The following is a 26,707-nucleotide window of genomic DNA, read 5'->3' as shown; positions in this document are numbered from 1 at the left end:
TCTCATTCTTCTAAACTCCACAGAATATAGGCTCAATCTTTCTTCATATGACAACCCCCTCATCTCAGGAATAAACCTCGTAAACCTTCTCTGAACTGCCTCCATTGCAAGTATATCTTCTTAAATAAGGAGAACAAAACTGTATGTTGCAGGGTATAACATATTTAGAAAAGATAAGGAGGGAAAAAGGGGAGATGGAGTAGCTGTACTTATTAGGGATAACATAATGGCAGTAGAAAAAAGCAAGCAGCTATCAGAAAGACAAAAATAGAATCCATGTGGCTAGAGATAAAAGATAATAAAGGATCAATCACACTAATAGGGCTAGTCTACAGACTAGGAAGGCAGGTGGAGGAAGAAATATGCAGACACATTAGGGAAATGAGTAAAACGTAGAATAATAAACCTGGGGGATTTCAACTACCCCGATATTAATTGGACAGAAGAGGTAGGTAAAGGGGATAAGGGAATGGAATTCTTACAATGTGTGCAGGACTCCTTTCTAACCCAAGGGAGGATTCGCTATTGGATCTAGTAATGGGGAATGAACCAGAGCAAATAAGAGAAGTTAAAGCAGGGGAACATCTAGGTAATAGTGGCCATAATATAATATGCTTTATGATAATTGTGAAGGGCATAAGTATGATGAAGACCAGGATAATAGGCTGAAGAAAAGCTGATCGTGAGGGGCTCAGAATAGAACTTGGGAAAATAAAATGGACAATATTGGCAAGCTATGATGTAGAACAGCATTGGGAAATGTTTAAAACAGTATTCAACAGAGTCCAAGAATAATATATAGCAAGATAAACAGTAATGAGACACCATGGATATATAAAGCCATCAGAAAAAAGTGAGGGTAAGGAAAGAGACATGTATCAAGTACATGCACACCAAGGGAGAGCATGATAAGGGAGGATACAAAGAGATCGGCTCACTAAAGCTGGGCATCTGAACCAACATAATGGGTTTTGTAACAGGAATCACAGGGAACAAAACTAATTGTATTGCTTTTAGTATATTGTAAATATAAGTAGTCGCTGTGACAGTATAAGATAGCACTATCCTGTCGTCCTGTGCTGCAAAGTCAGGGTAACTAATTAGCAGGAGTTAAGCAGTTTCTACTCGCTGCTTGGTGTCTTTGATGTGGTAGTTCCCAGACTCCCTGTACTCCCTGCTGTCCATTGACGTTGATATAGTTTGAAGGATATTCTTGGAATGCTATAATAGCAGCTCATTAATGGTGCTCTAGTGCAGCATAGTAACACGTGCTGGAGCTCTGAGGTTAATGGTACTCGCTCTAGTGCAGCACAGTAACACATGCTGGAGCTCCGAGGTTAATAGTGCTCTAGTGCAGCATAGTAACACATGCTGGAGCTCCGAGGTTAATGGTGCTCTAGTGCAGCATAGTAACACGTGATGGAGCTCCGAGGTTAATGGTGTTCGGTCTAGTGCAGCATAGTAACACGTGATGGAGCTCCGAGGTTAATGGTACTCGCTCTAGTGCAGCATAGTAACACGTGCTGGAGCTCCGAGAATAATGGTGCTCGCTCTAGTGCAGCACAGTAACATGTATTGGAGCTCCGAGGTTAATGATGCTCTAGTGCAGCACAGTAACACATGCTGGAGCTCCGAGGTTAATGGTGCTCTAGTGCAGCACAGTAACACATGTTGGAGCTCCGAGGTTAATGGTGCTCGCTCTAGTGCAGCACAGTAACACATGCTGGAGCTGAGAGGAGTTGAGAAGAACTGTTTTCACAATTAAACAGAATGTATTTAAAGCACATGACCATTTTGTTTACACGGTCCATCTTCTGCCTCCCCTCCCCGCCTTCTGCCTCTGCAGCCTCCTCCAACTCGAAGTCTCAGCCCACAGCCTGAACTCCCTTGACCCTAGTAACATCTGTATCCGCAGTCCCTGCTCCAACCACAGCTTTCAGCTGTCTTGGCCCAACATGCCCAAACCCCTCTGGCTTGCACTCTGCCTCCCCATCTACAAAATCCCCCTCAAGACTTGTCTCATCATCCAAGCTTTCCTTAGCTCTTTCACTTTTGCAGATTTCTATCTGTTTGTCCTCTGTTGGGACAATCACCTTGGGACAATCACAGCAACAACAACTTGTATTTATTTGGCACCTTTAATGTAGAGAAACGTTCCAAGGCGCTTCTTGGAGTGTTATCAAACAAAACTATGACACTGAGCCACAAAAGGAGATATTGGGATAGGTGACCAAAAGCTTGCTCAAAGAGATAGGTTTTAAGGAACGTCTTTAAGGGAGAAAGAACGTTGGAGAAACACAGGTTTAGGGAGGGAATTCCAGAGCTTAGGGGCGTGGCAGCTGAAAGCATGCCTAATGGTGGGGTAAGGAGGTGCGGGATCCAGAATCCAGAGTTGAAGGAGCGCAGGGATCTTCGAGGGTTGTAATGCAGGAGGAGGTTGCAAAGATGGAGCGGGATGAGGCCATGTAGGGATTTGAACACGAAGATGAGAATTTTAAAATCGAGGCGTTACTTAATTGGGAGTTAATGTAAGTCAGTGAGCACAGGATGATAGTGATGGTGCGAGTTAGGTCATGGGGCAGTGAGCACAGGGGGTGATGGGTGAGCAGGACTGGGTGCGAGTTAGGACACGGGGCAGTGAGTACAGGGGGTGATGGTGAGTGGGACTTGGTGCGAGTTAGTTCACGGGGCAGCGAGCACCGGGGGTGATGGGTGAGCGGGACTTGGTGCGAGTTAGGACATGGGGTACAGGGGGTGATGGGTGAGTGGGACTCGGTGCGAGTTAGGACACAGGGGCAGCGAGCAAAGTGGGTGATGGGTGAGCAGGACTTGGTGCGAGTTAGGACACGGGGCACAGGGGGTGATGGGTGAGCGGGACTTGGTACGATTTAGGACACGGGGAATAGGGGGTGATGGGTGACCGGGACTGGGTGCGAGTTAGGACACGGGGGCAGCGAGCACAGGGGGTGATGGGTGAGCAGGACTTGGTGCGAGTTAGGATATGGGAAGATTTGGATGGGCTGAAGTTTATGGAGAGTGCAAGGTTGAAGGCCAGTTTGGAGTATGTTGGAATAGTCCAGTCAACAGGTAACAAAAGCATGGATGAGGGTTTCAGCAGAAGTTAGACTGAGGCAAGGATGGGATTGGGGAATATTACGGAGGTGGAAAGAGACAGTCATAGTGATGGAGCTGAAAGTGGTGGAAGCTCAGCTCCGGGTCAAATAAGAACGGTCTGCAAGTTTGCAAACGGTCTGGTTCAGCCTCAGACCAGGGGGAGGAATGGAGTCGGTTGCTCGGGAACGGAATTCGTGGCATGGACCGAAATCAATGGCTTGGGTCTTCCCACTGTTTAATTGGAGGAAATTTTTGTTGGTCCAGGCTGGAAGTTGGATAACAGGCAGTGGTGTTGGTGAGGTAGAGTGCAGTGTGCTCAGCTACATGTGGAACCTGACGTTAAAGGTGCCTTATAAATGCAAGCTGTTTTTTAACTTGGTTCCTGGGATGTGGGCGTTGCTGGCAAGGCCAGCATTTATTGTACATCCCTAATTGCTCTGGAGAAGGTGGTGCAGAGTCGCTGCGGTCCGTGTGGTGCTTAGCCGTTTCCTGATATCACGTGGAGTGAATCGAATTGGCTGCAGACTAGCTCTGTGATGGTGGGGACCTCGGGGAGGCTGATATGGATCATCCACTTGCAACCTCTGGCTAAAGATAGTTGCAAACGCTTCATTCAGCCTTGTCTTTTGCACTTACGTGCTGGGCTCTGCCATCATTGAGGATGGAGCTATTCATGGAGCCTCCTCCCGTTAATTGTTTAATGGTCCACCACCATTCATAACTGGCTATGGCAGGACTACAGAGCTTTGATCTGATTGTGGGATTACTTAGCTCTGTCTATAGCATGCTGCGTCTGCTGTTTAGCATGCATGTAGTCCTGTGTTGCAGCTTCCCCAGGTTGGCACCTCATGTTTAGGTACGCCTGGTGCTGCTCCTGGCATGCTCTTCTGCACTCCTCATTGAACCAGGGTTGGTCCCCGGGCTTGATGGTAATGGTAGTGTGAGGGATATGCCGGGCCATGAGGTTTCAGATTTATGGTGGAATACAAATCTGCTGCTGCTGATGGCCCACAGCGCCTCATGGATGCTCAGTTTTAAGCTGCCCGATCTGTTCTGAATCTATCTCAATTGTATTAAGGAATGTGCTGCAATGCAACGTACTGTAATAGCCAAATAGTTGTGGTAATTAGAGCTGTGATGTGTGGAGAATTTGTAATTAGTCATACTGTACAGAATAGCACTGCACTCCACAACACCAATGCTTTAGTGTGTACTGTTAGCATCTGATAATCATATTACTGTATGAAAGTGTAGGCACAAAAGGAACCTACGCATTAGTGGAATATAAAGTTTGTTTCTGCAGTTTATTCATTCATAGAAAGCTAGTAATTGTAACGCAGCAGGGGGGAATTCATCACTTCCCTTGGCTGAATCAAGTGCCTCATGCTAGGGTTGAGTTTGCACGCTCCCATTATCCTGCTGGCTCCCCAGTTTAAATTGCTAACTTGTAAATGATCTATCGGTGGATGTGAAGAGGTGGTTGCTCTCCTTTTAAGGGACATGATGAGACTAAGATCACAGAAGGCAGGATCAGAGAGGACAAATAAAATAGGGTGTGAGATAAAGTAGCGTATGAAGTGTGTGTTTATAAATTGACCCAGCCTGTGTGTGTGTGTGTGTGTGTGTGTGTGTGTTGGGTGGGGTGGGGGGAGGGGGGGAGAGAGATTTTTCTGAAATTGGCCACAGCTTATTTTTGCTATTTTTTTGCACTCCCAGGAGTTGCCATTATTAGCAGTGAGGGGCGGTGCTGAGTGACATAGTCACCGTGGACTGGACCATAATTCCTTCCTTTCCATCTGCGTGTTGGTAACATGATGCATGAGTGCACTGTTACATTTCACCAGAGGAAGGGAAGGATTGGCCTGTTCATCAGGAGCTGTGCTTCAGCCTGGCTGGTGTTTGGGGCTATTTCCATTGAACAGACTCATCGTCATAGGCAGCCCCTCGAAGCAGGATGACCCGCTTCCACGCAAAAAAGGATGTTTTTTTGGTTCGACCCCGGGGTATTTCAAATTACACTACTAGGTCCGGAAGATGTTTCTCGGTATCACGATCCCACGGTCTAAGTGTGTTCCCTACGCCTACTTGGTTCCTGGCCGTCACGTGGGACAAAAGTCCTCTTAATTCAGGCTCAGGCTAGGCGTTTGAGATATTAGACCGTCTCCTTAGACCGTCTCCTCGTGTCGATCAACCAGCTTCCACCTTCCGCACCCTTTATAATTAAACATTGTTTTTTTATACTCACCCGGGTTTTTCCAAGGGCGTCCAGCGACTCCGGGAAATCCCGTCGACTACGCCACTGTTAGGGTTAGTGTTTTCTTAGAAGAATCACTCAACACTCAGAGTCGGTTCCAACGCCTGGCGGCCTTTTTTACGCTCAGCGGGGAGGAAAACTCAGGACCGTATCCAGGTATCTCTCCACAGAACAAAGGGTTACATGCACCTTTATATGTTTCACAACAGTTACAAACAGTTTACTACAGCTACACAGCCCATCACGGCTGGACACAAGTCAATCACAACGATTATAGATTACATATAGGTTCTTTTAACCCAATAGAATTACCCTAGTGTCTCGGGAACCATATGTTCGGTTATTGTCAGCTTGGGCTGATTGATGACTTTACTATAGGAGATAGGTTCTCTCCCTAGTTCTTTCATCTGGGAGAAATAATTGGTTTATAACCTTGTTTACAGGAGATGGTTTCCCTCTTATCTTTCTTCCTGGGGAATTAATTGGTTTATGGCCTTGTTCACAGGGGATGGTTTTCCTCTTATCTCTTTCTTCCTGCATCCAAGGCATTCCTATAGGTGTTTCAGTGAAGGACTTAATATTCCAGGTCTTGAACTACATACTGAAGGGTGGAAGATGCTGTGAATGTTTAAAAATGTATAGAGACATTGAAGTTGAGAACGTGGGAATTGTATAGGGACAGTATAAGCTAACAAACAATTAATGGAGTAATAGCCATGACATCTCAGACTCGAGACTGCGAAATGTTACAACACTAACACATATTGAAACAAAACCCACAGCTTGCAGAAAAACCTCAAGGTCTTATTAAATCATGTTATTAACCTGAAACATTGACAGAAGGTCTTTATTTAAAATCGGACCATGCTTGGGTCGGCTTATGAGTGGACGAAGGGAAGGAGGGATCAAAAGAGATGGGCTGAGCTGGGATGTCACTCTAGCCCTATCTTGTTATCTATTTTCAAAACTGTATAACTGTTGTCGTTTTACGATGTAACTTCACTTATCCGTAGGGAGTGTGTACGCTCGATCGAGAAAGTATATCTTCTGTCTGATAAGTCTTGCCGGCCGGTAAAATCAAGACTGCTTTGTTCAAAGCACAAGAGGTATTCGACTCAGTAATTTTACTGAACCAGATTGAGAGAAAAGAATCTACATTTACATTTGGTGTCAGAAGTGGGATCTCAACGGACGACTGCCGAAAACTTGCGAATTAAGAGCCAGACTAGCCTTGGACGAGACGAGGGGAAAGTGGCCACTGGAGTGAGTATGATTTCAATACTGCTCCAGTTTCCCCCGGTTTCAAAAGTCTGAGGAAAGTTTAGCCACTCGCTGGTTCTCAGGTAGTGTCTGAACGAGATCCAGGTGAATACCTTTCAAACTTAGAATAGGGATAGAGATAGGGAAATTGCACGATGACGCAAACCAAGCGGCGACTTGGAAAGATAGGTTATAGTTAGAGCTAGATAGGGATAGATGATCAATCATGGATCCAAAAATTAATAGGAAAGAAAAGAGACTCTTGTGAACGTCTGTTTAAATGAGAAATGCTTCTGTGATTTTTACTGTAAAAAAGAAAGCCGGGGAGTTGTGGTTTGTTTTATCTCCACCTACTTTTTCAAACAGAATGAAAGTTTTGTTAACCCTTCGTAATGTTGTCCTGTATGTGGGAAGTTTAAGAGTGTGAACCTTATTGAATTACGTATATTCGGATGATAAGTTACGGAGCCAGGAAATGCACAAAGGATAGGTTTGTTGAGTAAAAAAAAAAGAAAAAATTACATGGTCCCGGTGGTTAAAAAAAAAAGGATTTAACATGCTCACTTACTTGTCGAAAGAAAACATTCAGAGAAGGCACAGCAAAACAACTGAGATGGATTCAAAAGGATTCAAAAAAAAATTATTATATTAAATAACACGACCTTGAGGCTGGAACAATTGAGATAACGAAAAGCAGTCCACAGCCTACGTGCCAAAAAAAAAGTAACGTACTAAATAGGTGCTGAAAAAAAAATGTTCTGAGATTTTAAATTATGAGAAAAATTCCACTGCAGTCTTAAAGAAAAAAATCACTCCTGTCCAGTAGGCAGAAAAACTCCATTAAATTAGGGCTTTCATTGACTGATTGGATTTAAACTGCGCAGTGACGCGAAAGGATAGGGAAATTTGGAGACTAAAAGAAATTAAATAAGGCTCATAAGAAATCAAATTTAGAAAATTAGGCTCACAGGGAATTAAGTAAGGCTTATGGGGAATTAAATAGAGGATAGGTGTTCAAATCAGGTGTGACGTTGACCTTGTATATCACTTGGCCCGTCTAGGCACTGATTGAATTTAAATCACGCAGCAACTCGGAAGGTAGGGCCGACGCGAACGCGCAGCGACGCGAGACGTGCAGCGGCGCGAGCGTGCGGCCGAGTGGAGGGCTGACGCAGACGCGCAGCGGCGCTAACGTGTGGTGACGCGAGACGTGCAGCGGCGCGAGCGTGCGCCCGAGTGAACGTGGGCTGACGCGAACACGCAGCGACGCGAACCACAAAATAATATCAAGTCAGTGCTGATTTTTGTAAGTCCGTTTATTGTAAGTTTGTTAAGTCTGTTTACTTCAAGTTGGAATCGCACGGCGACGCGAGCCGCGGGGCGACGCGTCTTTGTGTTAGTTTAGTAAGTTTGTCAAGTCTGTTTCAAGTTGGAATCGTGCGGCGACGCGAGCCGCGGGGCGACGCGGCTTTGTGTTAGTTTAGTAAGTTTGTTAAGTCTGTTTCAAGTTGGAATCGCGGGGCGACGCGGCTTTGTGTTAGTTTAGTAAGTTTGTTAAGTCTGTTTCAAGTTGGAATCGCGCGGCGACGCGAGCTGCGGGGCGACGCGGCTTTGTGTTAGTTTAGTAAGTTTGTTAAGTCTGTTTACTTTAAGTTTGAATCACGTGATGACGCGAGCCGCGCGGTGACGTGGCTTTGTGTTAGTTTTAGTAAAGTCTGTTTGTTTTAAGTTTGTTTAAATCGCACTGTAAAAGTAGATTCTTTTCTCTCAATCTGGTTCAGTAAAATTACTGAGTCGAATACCTCTTGTGCTTTGAACAAAGCAGTCTTTATTTTACCGGCCGGCAAGACTTATCAGACAGAAGATATACTTTCTCGATCGAGCGTACACACTCCCTACGGATAAGTGAAGTTCCATCGTAAAGCGACAACAGTTATACAGTTTTGAAAATAGATAACAAAATACAATTAGATTGACATTCTAACTCAGCCACTCATTAGTCAATCTATATGAGATGTTTTTACGAAAGCTCAAGCATTGCCTCTGAATGTTTCAATTTAGTGGTGTGACTACCAGCTGAGACCTTGCAATTCTGCAGATTTATCCATATATTCATTTCATGTTACAATTTATGTTATTGGCAGGATTAGTAACTTGAAACCTTGAGAAAGACTGTTAACTGTGCTGATGTTGCACTATTTGCAATCTGACATTCTCCCAGCTATTCTGCCATGGCTTTATACATCCAGTTTACTTTAATGTTCTTAATTCCATATATTCCGTTCAGATATCCACAGCACGACTACGTGAACGCGTAACGACACGGTAATGGGTAATCAGTTGGATAAAACAACGGATGCGGGTAGTCCGCTACAAAAGTTATGTGAAGAATTCCCTGAGAGAGCTGAAGACTTTAGAAAATTATCAGGAGCCCTGAACAAATTATTAGGAGATGATCAATGGCCTCTAGGTGGCACTAGAAGCGTGGAGGTAGCAAAAAAAGCACAGGATTAATTTGGAGAAGGGGACGAGGAAAAGGGGACAAAAATTTAATTGCAACCTGGCGACATTATTGTCAAAAATTAAAAGATGCATCACTTCTGTCAAGTTGGCAAACAAATGCTATTAAATTAGGACTTTCATTGACAGAGGAAACACATGTTAAAACTGTAGACGTCTTAAAAAAAAGAATGTGCGCACGAGAAACTTACTAAGAGATCCTCTGGGACCTCTGAGAAAGGTATTGACTGACTACGTAGTCAAATGGCTGGCTTTGTGTTAACCGAGGCTGATGATGAAATTGATGAGTGGACACTGACTCAGCGCCCAACGGCGCCTCCCGCACCCCCTGGCCCCTCGCTCCAGTCCTCTTCCCAACACCCTCCACCTTACACTCCGGCGAGAGGAGTTGAAAATAACCCCATACCACCAAAGCAACAAACCCAAACTGACTCCTCATCCTCTGATAGCGATTCGGATCCCCAGTTCACAAGCAATATAGCCGAAAGGACCAGATCTCACACTTGAAAGGGCAGTTAGATATTATTGGCAGGAAAAGAAAGGGGAGAGGGGGGGAGGTGCGCCCCCAACCCGGGTCAAGACTGAATACGTGACTAGAAAGGAAGAGCCATCTCGGGAGGAAGGATCAATAGAATCGCAGTGTTGCATACAGGATTGGATGGATAAACAGTGATACGGTTACATCGAACACCCAAATGGCCTGGGCCCTGCTAGTTACGGACCGCCCTTCTGTCCCCGGCCTGGTATGGGAAGAGGTCGGGGCTGGGGAAGACGAGATGGATGTTTTAATTGTGGGCAGGAAGGACATTGGAATAAAAATTGCCCCTACCGTCAGCATGAAACAGGAAGAGGAGGAAGAGGAGGGGGGCAAGGGGGGAGAGGAGGATCTTACACTAACTTCTCCCAGAACAACCCCTTTGGTCAATTGTCCCCCGATTGACTACGCAGCTTGATTGTGCAGGGATCCTCCCCGGACGACGAACCAATGATATTGTTAAAAATTCTGAATGAGTGGCAACCCTTTTTGATAGATACGGGAGCCTTCATGTCTTCTGTACAATCAAAGCTTAAACTCCCTGCCTCTACTGAAACACAGGAACTTTCAGGATTCCTGGGACAAATCTCGACATTCCCAGTGTCAGGACCGGTTAAAATGGGTTACCAGGAAGAATCGGTGGAACATCGAGTTGTTATCACAACCAATCTGGACTGTAACTTGATGGCTAGAGACCTCCTTTGCAAATTCCAGTTGCATTTGGAGTGTGGAGATGATGGGATTATTGTAAAACAGGGAACCCTTAAGCGGCAGTATTATACCACTAGAACCCCTCAGTGGTGGTCTCTGGACCTGCCGCAGGCACCCTATCCCGTGACCCTAGCATATGATCCCAGTGGAAAGAATCAGGACCTGCAGAACTTTTATCAGGATCACGAAGGGGAAGTGCAGGAAATTCTATTAAGGGCTAGAGTGACTGGACCGGAAGGGAAGGCAGATTTTGTGGAAATGGACAGCCCCCAACGGTGGCACCACATATTACTCGTGAAGTATTACCTCCCCACCACGCTAAAGATTTGGGAGTTATGGTGCGCCAGGCTATAGACGAGGCTGACCCCACCAGCCGGGATGTGCAAATTCTACGGGGACCCCGAGAAAGTCTTAACGACTGCAGCATCATACTGGCTCTGACATACCTGTCTATGTGGATCCTCATGTGTGGGCAGAGGACCCCTCCCAAGTGGGTTATCACAGGCAATACCGAGTATCCACCGAGCTTTGGAGGCTAGCCGAATCGAACCAATTTGCCAGTTTCCAGTCCCTAGCACGGCTAAACAAATGCGACAGTGTTTGGGGATGATCAATTACTGCAGATCCTGGATCCCTAATGTTGCCCTGATGACTAAGCACCTCACCCCGTATAAAAATAGAAACCGTAGACGTCCAAGCCTTTAAGGAACTAAAGACAGCCCTGCTGCAAGCTCCGGCTTTGGGCCGGCCCCTCTATGACCGGCCCTTTCAACTGTATTGTACAATTCTGAAGGACTGTGCTACCGTTGTCTTAACACATCTCACTCCGTAGCTGCCCTCCTGGGCCAACTGCAGACTCAACACCTTACCATGGCCAGGCAAAGCAGATATGAGATCTACTTACTAAACAATCCTAAGCTGACCTTTCGGCACTGTACTGCAATTAATCCGGCCTGTTTTCTTACTGAGCCACCCCAAGATGAGGAAGAACCCAGTCATGATTGTTTATCTTTAATTTAAGAGGCCACATCAGTCAGGGAAGATTTAGTTGATGTACCAATGGAAGATCCAGACTGTATTATGTATGTAGACGGAAGTTCTTCCATTGACCCAGAAGGCAGACGAAATTCTGGATACGCTATAGTAAACCAGGAGAATCAGATCGTGGAATCTGCCGCCTTTGAGACCGCCTATTCCGCTCAACAAGCTGAACTATTTGCCCTTACCAGAGCCTGTATCTTGGCTAAAGACCTCAAGGTTAATATCTATACCGACTCTGGGTATGCCTTTGGAGAGTAGCCCATGATTTCGGACAATTATGGAAAAATAGGGGATTCCTAACCTCACAGGGGAATGAGATATCTCATAAACAGCTAGTATCTGATTTGTTGCAAGCCCTCATGTTCCCCAAACGCATTGCCATTGTCAAATGTACTGCCCACACTACCGGAAAATCTCTGGTCGATATAGGGAATCGTTGTGCTGACCGAGAGGCCAAACAGGCCTCTCGTGACCAACAGATGGTAGTGCCCAAAATTATGAGTCAGACTAAAAATCCTGCGAAGGATAAGTTAGCCTCGGAAAAACCAATGCCAACCATCCAAGATGTTATTAAAGCACAGGAGGACGCTCCTGAAAAAGATAAACTGTTGTGGAAATATTATGGATGTACTTATGACAATGTTTCTAAACTCTGGACCACTCCCGCGGAACAGACTTGTATGTCTGACGAGTTGGCTCTATGGATTATTGAATGTATGCATTTTGCTACTCATTGTGGAGCAAGGACCATGAGTGACACACTTTTGGCTACTTGGTGGCACCCTAGACTCCAGGCGCTCACCCAGAACATCAGTAGTCGTTGCCTGGTTTGCCAGCAACATAATCCAGGGAAGGGAGTCCCCTGTGATTGGGGTAAAACGCCCCTACCCGAAGGTCCCTTTGAGACAGTTCAGTTGGACTACATTGAGTTGCAAAAAGTTCAGTGTTACAAATATGTGTTAGTAATAGTAGATGTGTTTAGCAGATGGATTGAAGCCTACCCTACCCTGGACAATAAGGCTCAAACTGTTGTTAAGGTGTTAATGAGGGAAATTGTTCCTAGATATGGTATCTCAGCTCGACTGATGACCACCTATGTTCTTTCTCTGACTCAGGCTCTGCGACTAGTTCACAACTAGGTTCAAGATGCTCACCTCGACCTCCCAGTTTTACCCGAATTGTCCCTCGTGGCACCAAGGAAGTATGGATTCGGAAGGGATTAGAGCCACAATGGGAGGGGCCTTTTCAGGTGTTATTCACTACCCCCACTGCAGCCAAGGTTGAGGGGAAAAGTGCCTGGGTTCACCTGCACCACTGCAAGCTCACCACCCTCTAACGAACCTATTTTACTGGTTATTCTAACTCCTGTTTCTGTTCCAGACTTTCTCTTCTCCATAGCTGAACAAGGCCGTTGGCATCCTAATTGGAACGTGGAACAGTTTGAACTTTTACCCGTAGTGATAGACAGCCAGCTACACCGACGGTGACCTGAGAAGAGAGACGGGAAAACTGAACTCTTTTAATCAGCAAAATAATTGGACTATTTATCTGAATCCTGAGCCATAAGATGAAACTGTCTGTATGCCACAGTCTGTATAATAGTGTTGATATATGACAGTTTCGGCGCATGGGAGGGGAGACAGAGACGAGAGCTCCATGTCTTATGTTTATGCGCAAAATGGGAACTTTTCTAGATGTTGGGTGTGTTCACATTCCCTATACATTTTACTCCTAGAATGATCCTAAGTGTTATCATGGAATGATAAAAGGGGGGAATGTGAATGTTTAAAAATGTATAGAGACATTGAAGTTGAGAACGTGGGAATTGTATAGGGACAGTATAAGCTAACAAACAATTCATGGAGGAATAGCCATGACATCTCAGACTCGAGACTGCGAAATGTTACAACACTAACACATATTGAAACAAAACCCACAGCTTGCAGAAAAACCTCAAGGTCTTATTAAATCATGTTATTAACCTGAAACATTAACAGAAGGTCTTTGTTTAAAATCGGACCATGCTTGGGTCGGCTTATGAGTGGACGAAGGGAAGGAGGGATCAAAAGAGATGGGCTGAGCTGGGATGTCACTCTAGCCCTATCTTGTTATCTATTTTCAAAACTGTATACCTGTTGTCGCTTTACGATGTAACTTCACTTATCCGTAGGGAGTGTGTACGCTCGATCGAGAAAGTATATCTTCTGTCTGATAAGTCTTGCCGGCCGGTAAAATCAAGACTGCTTTGTTCAAAGAACAAGAGGTATTCGACTCAGTAATTTTACTGAACCAGATTGAGAGAAAAGAATCTACATTTACAATGCCTGTGCGTGGATTTGTTTAACGTGGGGTGGCCATTGCACACCAACCACCACACGGGCTTGATAGAGCTTGGTCTTGGTCCAGTGGCATGGATGACCTACATTTGAACAGACTATCAGTGCAGCAGGTCCTTTTATAGCATTGACTGACTAGGTTTTCATCAGCCCATGTCTTGAGTTGCAGCATTCGTACGAATTTGGAAAAGCCAACAGTTTTAAAAGGTGCCTCTACCCATAGTTTCACCTTGTCCAGTTTCAGGGAGCTGTTCAGTTTGGATCACATGGGGTTATCACTGCTTTACCTCTAGCTGATAGCAAGCTGACTGTGCCCATTACCCTGTGTGCTTGATAGAGTTGGATGAGGAAAACTGGGCGGAAGCTCGAGTGGAGCATAAAGACAGGCATGGACTGGTCAGGCCGTGTGGCCTGTTTCTGTGCTGTATATCTGATGGAATCCTATGCTCAATACACTGCACTTGATGTTAAGTAGGAGAAAAAAAAGAAGTTGCATTTCTATAGCACCTTTCACAACCTCAGGACATGCCAAAGTGCTTCACAGCAAAAGAATTGTGAAAGCTGGAATATCTGCAGCGATGTTTAATTCTTCACTCAAAAGGCCGTTGAGGCAGGGGGACAACTAAGATTTTTGTTGGGTAAGGGTTACAAAACAAGGTGGGTAGATAGAGTTAAAATGTAGATCAGCCATGATCTAATTGAATGATGGAACAAGCTGGAGGAGTTGAATGGCCTACTCCTGATCCTGTGTTCCATATTACATCAGCTTGAATGCAAGTTTCCATTGGGTTATTTTACAGCTCGTAGTGTTCAACAGTTAGTTATTCCCTTTCCCGATGTTGCATTGTTTAAATATGTCTCTGTTATTCCCTCCGTAGGTTGCCTGTGGGAATGGAATTCAGAAAGTAGCAGATTGTGACACCTGGCTAAGAGCTGAAGCACTTTCCCCTCAAGATGAGCCAGAGTGGTGGATCGCAGGCGGTGGAGACAGGGCAGCTTAACAAGTCTCCACTGCTGAGCAGCCCGAGCCAGCAGAGCCTGAGCCTTCAGCCTGAGAGAATGTGCTCTCCGGAGACGGTGCTGGCAACTCCCAGGATGGGCGGGCAGAGTCCGAGTGTGCAGCTCCCTGTGTGCGTGGACGGTGACTGGGAGAGTCGGGAGGAGCTGCGGCTGCGGGAGCTGGAGGAGGCTCGAGCCCGGGCGGCCCAGATGGAGAAGACCATGCGATGGTGGTCGGACTGCACGGCCAACTGGCGGGAGAAGTGGAGCAAGGTGCGGGCCGAGAGGAACAAGGCCAGGGAGGAGGTCAGGCAGCTGAGGCAGAAACTGGAGGCACTCACCAAAGAGCTGACCACGGTGAAGCGGGAAAAGCAAGAACTGTCCAATGAGAGTGAGCAACTGAGGCTGGAGGCGGAGCGGATAAAGAATGGTCGGCACAATGAACAAACACTCGACAATAAATTGGTGTCGGAGAAGGAGAGCCAGAGTTTAAATGTTCCAGAGCAGGAACCTGTACGAGATATGGCGACAGAGAAAACTTCAAAAAACAAGGTAACCTTCTCAAAACATTTTGATGGTGCAGTACGGGCAGCTTGTGAAGGTTTTCCAAGGACTCTTCACTTGTGTGTTTGAAGTCTCCAGTGATGTTATGTTTTCTCTTTTTATCCATTCAGCTGCCTCTGCCGCTTCCCCGCCTTCCCCTAGCCCACCGGGCTGTTTCCTCCAAAGTTCCCCCCCGCCCTAGATCAGAACTTACATCTTTCTCCACTTTCCCTCTCCCCTCCCCTCCATCCCTCTCCCCTCCCCTCCATCCCTCTCTGAGCTTTTCTTGTCCATGAGACTCGCCTACTGCTCCCTCGAGCCTATTTCCACTAAACTGCTCAACACACAACTTCCCTTCGTGGCGTCCATGTTAGCCGATATTGTTAACGGTTCGCTCTTCTCAGGTACTGCCCCCTCTCCCCTGTAACTCTGCCGTCATCACCCCGCCCAAAAATCCACTTGTCCTTGTAAACTGCCGCCCCATCTCCAACCTCCCTTTCCTTTCCTTTCCAAACTCTTTGAACTTGCCACCTCCAAAATCCGTGCCCATCTTTCCCGCAATCCCTCCAATCAGGTTCATGCCCCTTCCACAGTAGCGAAATGGCCCTTATCAATGTCACAAATGGCCTCGCCCCTCCCTATCTCTGTAACCCCCTCCAGCCCTACACCCCTCCGAGATCTCTGCGCTCCTCCAATTCTGACCTCTTGTATATCCCTCACTTCCTTTACTCCACCATTGGCGGCCGTGCCTTCAGCTGCCTGGGCCCCAAGCTCTGGAATTCCCTCCCTAAACCCCTCCACCTCTCGTTCCTCCTTGAAGATGCTCCTTAAAACCTACCTCTCTGACCAAGCTTTTGGTCACCTATCCTAATATCTCGTTATGTGGCTCGGTGTCAAATTATGTTTGAATATGCTCCTGTGAAGCGCCTTGGGATGTTTTACTATGTTAAAGGCGCTATATAAATACAGATTGTTCTAATCGGAAATGGATAGAAATCAGTATTTTGTGAGCAGAAATCCGGACCTGAAGCTCCCCCTTGTGTCTCATGGATGAACTACAACACCTGGTGTGTTACTGAGCGAGGCATGTCTGGATTGCGTCGAGGTCGTTGATGTCAGTCTGGTCAGCAATGTCGTTGTTCCAATTGGCCTCAATGTCCCCGGGTTAGGGATGGTGCAAAGAGCTTTACTTTACCCCTGACTCTGACTGTTGTGTGGAGAATGGGGAAAAAGTGAATGGGGCTTAGCTGTGATGTCATGTATCCAGTCCAGGTCCACGATGCAGGCTGAAGCACAAAGAATGGCCACTTAGGTGAGGCAAGTGGACTGCCAGCACTGATCACCCTGTATGTGTGTACGTGGTGAGAGCCAACCGCTCCAGCACGAGAGACGTGGCACCAAACAAAACTGAAATCGATAATTCACGTGAAGGCTAAAAGGGGTAATAAAGTGTGGGATTGCAGCATTAATGAAAGCATTGTACAAGTAGTTAAATGTGAATTACAGCTTGTAAAATACACACTATCTTTCCTGCATTAGTTCCTGCCTTCTGTCTCTACAAATCCTTTCCCTCATGCATGTTATGAAATCCCAAATACAAAAAGCGGAATTTGGTGACACCATGTGGCTATCGAGAGCATTACAACACAGAATTACAGCTAACATCTTCAAGGGAAAGTCGAGCATCAAATGAGGACATTCAGCTAATCACAGCTTAACCTACTCAGACGAGACTTGTCTTTGAGTTCACCTGTCCAGTACTCTAACTCCCCTATCCAAGTTCATCCAAGATGCACTGCAACATCTAGTCTTAATTTGAAAGTCCCGAATTTTTGCAACAATCTTGAGCCAGATGGGCTGAGTGGATGATCCATGTCGGCCTCCTCCTGAGGTCCCCGCCATCACAGCAGCCAGTTTTCAGCCAATTCGATTCACTCCACGTGCTATCAAGAAACGGCTGAGCACACTGGGTACAGCAAATACTATCACCCCAACAATATCCTGGCTGTCGTGCTGAAGACTTGTGCTCCTGAACTAGCTCCATCTCTAGCCAAGCTGTTCCAGTACAGCCACACCACTGATAACTACCCGACAATGTGGAAAACTGCCCAGGTATGTCCTGTCCACAAAAAGCAGGACAAATCCAATCCGCCCAATTACCACCCCATCAGTCTACTCTCAATCATCAGCAAAATGATGGAAGGTTTCATCAACAGTGCTATTAAGCGGCACTTACCAATAACCTGCTCACCGATGCTCAGTTTGGGTTGCGCCAGGACCACTCGGCTCCAGACCTTGATCCAAACACGGACAAAGGAGCTGAATTCCAGAGATAAGGTGAGAGTGACTGCCCTTGTCATTAAGGCAGCATTTGACAGAGTGTGGCATCAAGGAGCCCTAGTAAAACTGAAGTCAATGGGAATCAGGGAAAACTCTCCACTGGCCGGAGTCATACCTAGCACAAAGGAAGATAGTTGTGGTGGTTGGAGGTTAATCATCACAGCCCCAGGACATCGCTGCAGGAGTTCCTCAGGGCAGTGTCTGAGGCCCAACCATCTTCAGCTGCTTCATCAATGACCTTCTCTCCATCATAAGGTCAGAAGTGGGGATGTTCGCTGATGACTGCACAGTGTTCAGTTCCATTCACAACTCCTCAGATAATGGAGCAGTCCATGCCCGCCTGTAGCAAGATCTGGACAACATTCAGGCTTGGGTTGATAAGTGACAAGTAACATTTGCGCCACACAAGGGCCAGGCAATGACTATCTCCAACAAGCGAGAGTCTAACCACCGCCCCTTGACATTCAACGGCATTACCATCACCGAATCCCCCACCATCAACATCCTGGGGGTCATCATTGACCAGAAATGTAACTGGACCATCCACATAAATACTGTGGCTAAAAGAGCAGGTCAGAGGCTGGGTATTCTGTGGCGAGTGTCTCACCTCCTGACTCCCCAAAGCCTTTTCACCATCTACAAGGCACAAGTCAGGAGTGTGATGGAATACTCTCCACTTGCCTGGATGAGTGCAGCTCCAACAACACTCAAGAAGCTCGACACCATCCACGACAAAGCAGCCCGCTTGATCGGCTCCCCATCCACCACCTTCAACATTCACTCCCTCCACCACCGGCGCACCGTGGCTGCAGTGTGTACCATCTACAAGATGCACTGCAGCAACTCGCCAAGGCTTCTTCGGCAGCACCTCCCAAACCCGTGACCTCCAGCATGTAGCAGGACAAGGGCAGCAGGCGCATGGGAACACCACCACCTCCACGTTCCCCTCCAAGTCACACACCATCCTGATTTTGGAAATCTATCGTCGTTCCTTCATCGGCACTGGGTCACAATCCTGGAACTCCCTCCCTAACAGCACTGTGGGAGCACCTTCACCACAGACTGCAGTGGTTCAAGAAGGTGGCTCGCCACCACCTTCTCAAGGGCAATTAGGGATGGGTAATAAATGCCGACCCTGCCAGCGTTACCCACATCCCATGAACGAATTAAAAAAAAAAATGAGTCTTGCCAATGCACCTAGCACAATATTCAAACATTTATCATTCTTGAGAAATTCTCTTGTTCCTTATTCCTTTAAACACGTTGTATGAAAATTAATTGACTTCTGATGCACCGGAGTTTTCTAACGTTAGCTATGTAGGACTTGTTTGTATGAAGCATGGTTTTTATGTGTGAATATCAAATAGCAAGGGGGGGGTGTCTACTGTGGGATGTTAGCGGGAAGGATTGTGCTCAGGTTTCACACCAGGCCTGGGACAGCGGGAGTCGCCTGCTGACATTCGCTGCTTTGACACCTACACGATAAAGGCCCACTGGGGTGAGGGAGGAGAGGAACTGGACCCCCGTCAGCCTGAAAGGGAGAAGCTTTAGTGCATTATTGGCAAGTCTTGAGTTCTATCACACAGTATTCTTGTGGGAAGACGATGAGGAAGAGATGATTGAATGTTTTCAGAAATAAACATAATGCTGCAGCACCTACAAAGGTATTCTTTTGTAATGTTGCTAAGTAAAACAAAGTGTGTCTGTTGAAGTTGTAAAGGGTCTTTGTGTTGCGTGGGCATTGATGGGCACAGTGAAACAGGCCCAGGGGAACCTGCCATTTACCCATCTGCCTACGGGCATTAACCAGCCCCCCAGTAACATCACTACATGTCGCCTTATCAACAGTTAGCTTCACACCAAGTTCCTCTAGTAGCTGAGATACGATAGCATCACTCTCTTCCTCGTCATCCTCATCGCCCATGGCCACACTTCACCTTGCTTTTGCACTCTCTGCCTCTAATAATAAAGCCAAGGATCCCGCATGCTTTTGAACAGGCTTCTCAACCTGTCCTGCCACCTTCACAGGTCTCTGTTTCTGCACCCGCTTTGAAATTGTACCATTTAATTTATATTGTTTCTCCTCATTCTTCCAACCAAAATATATCACATCGCACTTCTCTGTGTTAGATGTTACCTGTCATGTGTCTGCTCATTTCACCAGCCTGTCTGTGTCCTCCTCATCGCTCACTACATTCCCAGTTTTGTATCCTGTGCGAACTTTGAAATGATGTCCTGTATCCCCAAGCCCAGGTCATTAATATATCTCAAAAGGAGCAGACTACTCCTGTGGGAATGAAGGGATATGGGGATAGTGCAGGCATGTGGAGTTGAGGTCGAAGATCAGTCATAATCGTATTGAATGGTGGAGCAGGCTCGAGGGGCTGAATGTTCTTAAAGTTCCAATGGTTAGGGATTAGGGCAAGGAAGAACTAACGACCTTTCTGAAGTACTCGGTCAACCTTGGCTCATTGGTATCATAAAGATTGTGAGTTCAAGCCCTCCTTCACAGACTTGAACATAAAATCGAGGCTGACACTCCAGTGCAGTGCTGAGGGAGCGTTGCACTGTCGGAGGTGCCGTGTTTTGGATGAGACGTTAAACCGAGGCCCTGTCTGCTCTGTCAGGTGGACGCGAACGATGCCACGGCACTATTTGAAGAAGAGCATGGGCATTCTCCCAGTGTCCTGAGGCCAATATTTATCCCTTAACCAACATCACTAAAAACAGATTATCTGGTCATTATCAATTGCTGTTTGTGGGAGCTTGCTGTGCGCAAATTGGCTGGCACATTTCCCACATTACAACAGTGACTACACTCCAAAAGTACTTCATTGGCTGTAAAGTGCTTTGGGACATCCGATGGTCATGAAAGGTGCTAATAAGAGTTCTTTATTCTTTACTGCACATAAACCGCTGTGTGAAAAACCAGCTAAAAGTAGGATGGTGAAGTGAGTGATGAGCGCTGCACTATTGTTTGGCCTCTTAGCATTTTAATCGCTAATCCTCTGTGATCATTAAATCCTGATACAATAAAGGGAAATCTAAAGTAACATGGGCTGGACTGAGCTGCTGCAGTCTGGAGTTTACTGGAGCAGTGAGCAACCATTATGTGAGCACATATTCTTTGGGCTATAATTTGTGTGTTTATTTTGTAGGAGTTGGAGTTAATGGACGCCATTATGAAAAACAAGGAGGAGCAGTCTGAGACGTGGGACCAGCGCAGTGCTCCGAGCGTGCGCACCTCGCTCAGCCGCCACGAGAGGAACCGCATCCTGTGGGAAGAGGTGACGGTGATTGAAGAGGATACAACCAAAGTCACTGCATTGCAGCTGCGTCTGGACGAGTCCCAGAAAACCCTGCAGAAAGAGAGGGAGTAAGTGCTGGATGCCCAACCCCAAAGTACCTTTTGAGTACTCAATTCTGCCTCTTTGTTTAGTGCCTCTTGTATCTCCTTCCAAGGTTCCTTGAGTATGTGTGGGTGTATACCATCCGGACTTGGAGGTGGGGGGTTATTCTCTTTTAGAAACATATAAAATTCTGACGGGACTGGACAGGTTTACCCTTCAGTTGGCATGCCTTCGCAAGATGCCCAGTCTTTCTGCAGAAGAAACATTCTGCTGAAAGTTGTCCCTATGTGAAGGCAATGTGTGGTCCCAGGCACCGATAGCATGACTTCGACGCTGTTAGAATATCCAGTTTCTGAGACTTTGGGGCCCCCACCGCCTTTTACTTTGAACCTGCAGGCGATTCACCTCGGTTGTCTGACGACCGTAATTATTATGAAATTCTCGGGACTATTGATCGGCCAAAGCCATCGACCTAGCTGTCTGACAAGCTATCTCAAAAGTCAAGTCACTCAGAGTTGTTAACCTGTGGAATTCCCTGCTGCAGAGAGTTCTTGATGCCAGTTTATTGGATATATTCAAGAGGGAGTTAGATATGGCCTTTACGGCTCAAGGGATCAAGGAGTATGGAGAGAAAGCAGGAAAGGGGTACTGAGGGAATGATCAGCCATGATCTTATTGAATGGTGTTGCAGGCTCGAAGGGCCGAATGGCCTACACCTACACCTATTATCTATGTTTCTATGTTTAGTTTTACTACTTTGTCAATTATTTTCTCACTTTATATCCCAACTGTATTAATGTACTTTTTAAGCCCATCCTGTGGTGAGGTGTCATGTTCTTCAGTTAAATCTCAGACCAGTGTTATTCAATACTTCTGCCATTCTCAGTCATTTTCTGAGTTTTTCTTGCTCATTCTTTAGTAGCACGATCAAAACTTTAATTTTCCTTTTGTTATTTGTGTTCATAGAATACTTTATTATTTCTTTTTTATTCCTTGATAATTTTATTGTCATTTCTCTTTGCTTTTCTGTGTATGTACTCTAGTTCCTGTGTGTGAGTGTGTGTGCAGTCTAGTTCCTGTGTGTGTGTGCAGTCTAGTTCCTGTGTGTGTGTGCAGTCTAGATTCCTCTGTGTGTGTGTGTGTGCAGTCTAGTTCTGTGTGTGTGTGCAGTCTAGTTCTGTGTGTGTGTGCAGTCTAGTTCTGTGTGTGTGTGTGCAGTCTAGTTCTGTGTGTGTGTGCAGTCTAGTTCTGTGTGTGTGTGCAGTCTAGTTCTGTGTGTGTGTGCAGTCTAGTTCTGTGTGTGTGTGCAGTCTAGTTCTGTGTGTGTGTGCAGTCTAGTTCTGTGTGTGTGTGCAGTCTAGTTCTGTGTGTGTGTGCAGTCTAGTTCTGTGTGTGTGTGCAGTCTAGTTCTGTGTGTGTGTGCAGTCTAGTTCTGTGTGTGTGTGCAGTCTAGTTCTGTGTGTGTGTGCAGTCTAGTTCTGTGTGCGTGTGCAGTCTAGTTCTGTGTGCGTGTGCAGTCTAGTTCCTGTGTGCGTGTGCAGTCCAGTTCCTGTGTCTGTGTGTGTGCAGTCTAGTTTCCTGTGTGTGTATGCAGTCTAGTTCCTGTGTGTGCGCAGTCTAGTTCATGTGTGCCGGCAGTCTAGTTCCTGTGTGTGTGTGTGTGTGCAGTCCAGTTCCTGTGTGTGTGTGCAGTCCAGTTCCTGTGTGTGTGTGCAGTCCAGTTCCTGTGTGTGTGTGCAGTCTAGTTCCTGTGTGTGTGTGTGCAGTCTAGTTCCTGGGTGTGTGCAGTCTAGTTCCTGTGTGTGTGTGCAGTCTAGTTCCTGTGTGTGTGTGCAGTCTAGTTCCTGTGTGTGTGTGCGGTCTAGTTCCTGTGTGTGTGTGCGGTCTAGTTCCTGTGTGTGTGTGCGGTCTAGTTCCTGTGTGTGTGTGCGGTCTAGTTCCTGTGTGTGTGTGCGGTCTAGTTCCTGTGTGTGTGTGCGGTCTAGTTCCTGTGTGTGTGTGCGGTCTAGTTCCTGTGTGTGTGTGTGCGGTCTAGTTCCTGGGTGTGTGTGCGGTCTAGTTCCTGGGTGTGTGTGCGGTCTAGTTCCTGGGTGTGTGTGCGGTCTAGTTCCTGGGTGTGTGTGCGGTCTAGTTTCTGTGTGTGTGTGTGTGTGTGTGGGCGGTCTAGTTCCTGTGTGTGTGTGCGCGCGCGGTCTAGTTCCTGTGTGTGTACGCGGTCTAGTTCCTGTGTGTGCGCGCGGTCTCGTTCCTGTGTGCGCGCGGTCTCGTTCCTGTGTGCGCGCGGTCTCGTTCCTGTGTGCGCGCGGTCTCGTTCCTGTGTGCGCGCGGTCTCGTTCCTGTGTGCGCGCGGTCTCGTTCCTGTGTGCGCGCGGTCTCGTTCCTGTGTGCCTGTGTGTGCAGTCAAGTTCCCGTGTGCCTGTGTGTGCAGTCAAGTTCCCGTGTGTGTGTGTGTGTGTGTGCAGTCAAGTTCCAGTGTGTGTGTGTGTGTGCACAGTCTAGTTCCCGTGTGTGTGTGTGTGTGTGTGTGTGTGTGTGCGCAGTCTAGTTCCCGTGTGTGTGTGTGTGCGCACTCTAGTTCCTGATTTTGTGTGTGTGAGCAGTCTAGTTCTTCTGTGTGTCTGTGTGTGTGTGCGCAGTCCTAGTTCCTGTGTGTGTGCAGTCTAGTTCCTGAAAGTGTATGTGAAGTCTAATTCCTGTGTGAGTGTGCAGTCCAATTCCTGTGTGTGTGTGCAGCCTAGTTCGTGTGTGTGTGTGCAGTCTGGTTCCTGTGAGCGCGCCGTCTGGTTTGTGTGTGTGCGCAGTCTAGTTTGTGTGTGTGTGTGCGCGCAGTATAGTTCCTGTGTGTGAGAGCGCAGTCCAGTTCCTGTGTGTGAGAGCGCAGTCTAGTTCCTGTGTGCGCGCGCGCAGTCTGGTTCCTGCGCGCGCGCGCGCAGTCTGGTTCCTGCGCGCGCGCGCGCAGTCTGGTTCCTGTGCGTGCGCGCGCGCAGTCTGGTTCCTGTGCGCGCGCGCGCGCAGTCTGGTTCCTGTGCGCGCGCGCGCGCGCGCAGTCTGGTTCCTGTGCGCGCGCGCGCGCAGTCTGGTTCCTGTGCGCGCGCGCGCGCAGTCTGGTTCCTGTGTGTGTGCGCAGTCTAGTTCCCGTGTGTGGGCGCAGTCCTAGTTCCTGTGTGTGTGCAGTCTAGTTCCTGAAAGTGTATGTGAAGTCTAATTCCTGTGTGAGTGTGCAGTCCAATTGCTGTGTGTGTGGAGCCTAGTTCGTGTGTGTGTGTGCGGTCTAGATCCTGTGAGCGTGTGTGTGCGCCGTCTAGTTCCTTTGTGTGCAGTCTAGTTCCTGTGTGAGTGTGTGTTAATTCCTGGATTCTTTTACTTCAATCTGGTTCAGTAAAATTACTGAGTCGAATACCTCTTGTGCTTTGAACAAAGCAGTCTTTATTACCGGTCAGTAAGACCTATCAGACAGAAGATATACTCTCTGGATAGAGCGTACACACTCCCTACGGATAGGTGAAGTTACATCGTAAAGCGTTAACAGTTATACAGTTTAGAAATCAGATAACAAAATACAAATGGATTGACAGTCTAACTCAGCCACTCATTAGTCAATCTATATGAGATGTTCTTCTTGAAAGCTCAAGCATTGCCTCTAAATGTTTCAATCTAATGGTGTGACTATTAACTGAGACCTTGCAATTCTGCAGATGTATTTCATGTTACAATTATATATTATTGGCAGGATTAGTGACTTGAAACCTTGAGACAGACTGTTAGCTATGCTGATGTTGCACTATTTGCAATCTGACATTCTCCCAGCTATTCTTCCATGGCTTATACATTTTCATATATCCCGTTTACTTTACTGTCCTTAATTCCATATATTCCGTTCAGATATCCACATGTGCAGTCTAGTTCCTGTGTGAGTGTGCAGTCTAGTTCCTGTGTGAGTGTGCAGTCTAGTTCCTGTGTGAGTGTGCAGTCTAGTTCCTGTGAGCGTGTGTGTGCGCCGTCTAGTTCCTTTGTGCGCAGTCTAGTTCCTGTCTGAGTGTGCAGTCTAGTTCCTGTCTCTGTGTGCAGTCTAGTTCCTGTCTGAGTGTGCAGTCTAGTTCCTTTGTGCGCAGTCTAGTTCCTGTCTGAGTGTGCAGTCTAGTTCCTGTCTCTGTGTGCAGTCTAGTTCCTGTGTGAGAATGTAAATTCCTGGATTCTTTTACCTCAATCTGGTTCAGTAAAATTACTGAGTCGAATACCTCTTGTGCTTTGAACAAAGCAGACTTTATTACCGGCCAGTAAGACCTATCAGACAGAAGATATACTCTCTGGATAGAGCGTACACACTCCCTACGGATAGGTGAAGTTACATCGTAAAGCGTTAACAGTTATACAGTTTTGAAATCAGATAACAAAATACAAATGGATTGACAGTCTAACTCAGCCACTCATTAGTCAATCTATATGAGATGTTCTTCTTGAAAGCTCAAGCATTGCCTCTAAATGTTTCAATCTAGTGGTGTGACTATTAACTGAGACCTTGCAATTCTGCAGATGTATTTCATGTTACAATTATATATTATTGGCAGGATTAGTGACTTGAAACCTTGAGACAGACTGTTAGCTATGCTGATGTTGCACTATTTGCAATCTGACATTCTCCCAGCTATTCTTCCATGGCTTATACATTTTCATATATCCCGTTTACCTTACTGTCCTTAATTCCATATATTCCGTTCAGATATCCACATCCCCCCTTTTATCATTCTATGATAACATTTAGGATCATTCTAGGAGTATTGCATTCATCCGTTCGCACTCCCTTTCCAGAATCATATTATTGTTGAGTAGTTCTCTAGTTTGTTGGATCATAACCCGGGAAGCCTTGACCACAAGAGGGTCTGCTAACCTTGTCATCATTACTTTACAGCAGAGGTTAAGGCAACCAACAATCAAACAGCAGGTAATTATTACTACGATGAGAATAATTGCCCCATGTATTAGATAGGATCTCGAAGATCCACCCAGAAACCAATCAAACCTGCTAAGTTCTTTTGCTAGTGTGGATAACTTCTTCACCTCCCTCCTTATGTGATCGGCAAGGTGGGTTATGTTTTCTGAACTATCAGGAATGTAAGTGCAACATTCAGATCCTATCAGGGCACACGTTCCCCCTTTCTCAGCTAACAGGTAATCGAGGGCCATTCGGTTTTGTAATGCTACGGTCCTTATCGCTACCATTTCAGCTGTGATGCCCTCCAGAGCCTCAGCAGTGCGGTTAGCTACCTGTTCCAATATCGTTTCTTTGAATCCATCTAACAGTCTCAGTTAGGGTCAGTGGAACGGTGCGCAAAGGAATTCCCCCTTTGGAATGTATAGGGATATGTGAACACACCCAGCATCTAGTGAAGTGCCCTTTTTCCGCATAAACGTAAGATATATACAAAAAGGTGTTTACATGGAGCTCTCGCCTTTGTCTTCCTTCCCGTGCGCCAAAACTGTCATATATCAACACTATTATGCAGACAGTGGCATACAGACACAGTCTCATCTTATAAATAGTCCAATTATTTAGCTGATAAAAAGAGTTCTGTTTTCCCGTTTCCCTTCTTCAGGTCTCCGTCAGTGTATTTGGCTGTCTTACGGGTAAAAGTTCAAACTGATCCTCCTTCAACTGCCTTGTTCAGCTATAGGGAGGAGGAGATCTGGAACAGAAACAGGAATT

At 46.5% G+C, this 26,707-nt stretch overlaps 1 protein-coding gene across 2 annotated transcripts in view; it reads left to right on the top strand.

Annotated features, from left to right (window-relative positions):
• ccdc102a (coiled-coil domain containing 102A) overlaps positions 1-26,707 on the top strand; it is a 447,664-nt gene that overhangs the window by 96,497 nt on the left and 324,460 nt on the right. For both annotated transcript variants that reach the window (XM_070897719.1, XM_070897718.1), the window contains exons 2-3: positions 14,650-15,322; positions 20,812-21,029. In XM_070897719.1, the coding sequence (XP_070753820.1) occupies positions 14,726-15,322; positions 20,812-21,029 (815 nt within the window). In that variant the 5' untranslated portion in view covers positions 14,650-14,725. The remainder of the gene's footprint in view (positions 1-14,649; positions 15,323-20,811; positions 21,030-26,707) is intronic.

The sequence above is a fragment of the Pristiophorus japonicus genome, chromosome 13, assembly GCF_044704955.1.
Source record: "Pristiophorus japonicus isolate sPriJap1 chromosome 13, sPriJap1.hap1, whole genome shotgun sequence".
NCBI classification, from domain to species: Eukaryota; Metazoa; Chordata; class Chondrichthyes; family Pristiophoridae; genus Pristiophorus; species Pristiophorus japonicus.
Note: the sequence above shows the minus strand (reverse complement) of the source record. Positions and strands in the feature narration are given on the sequence as shown.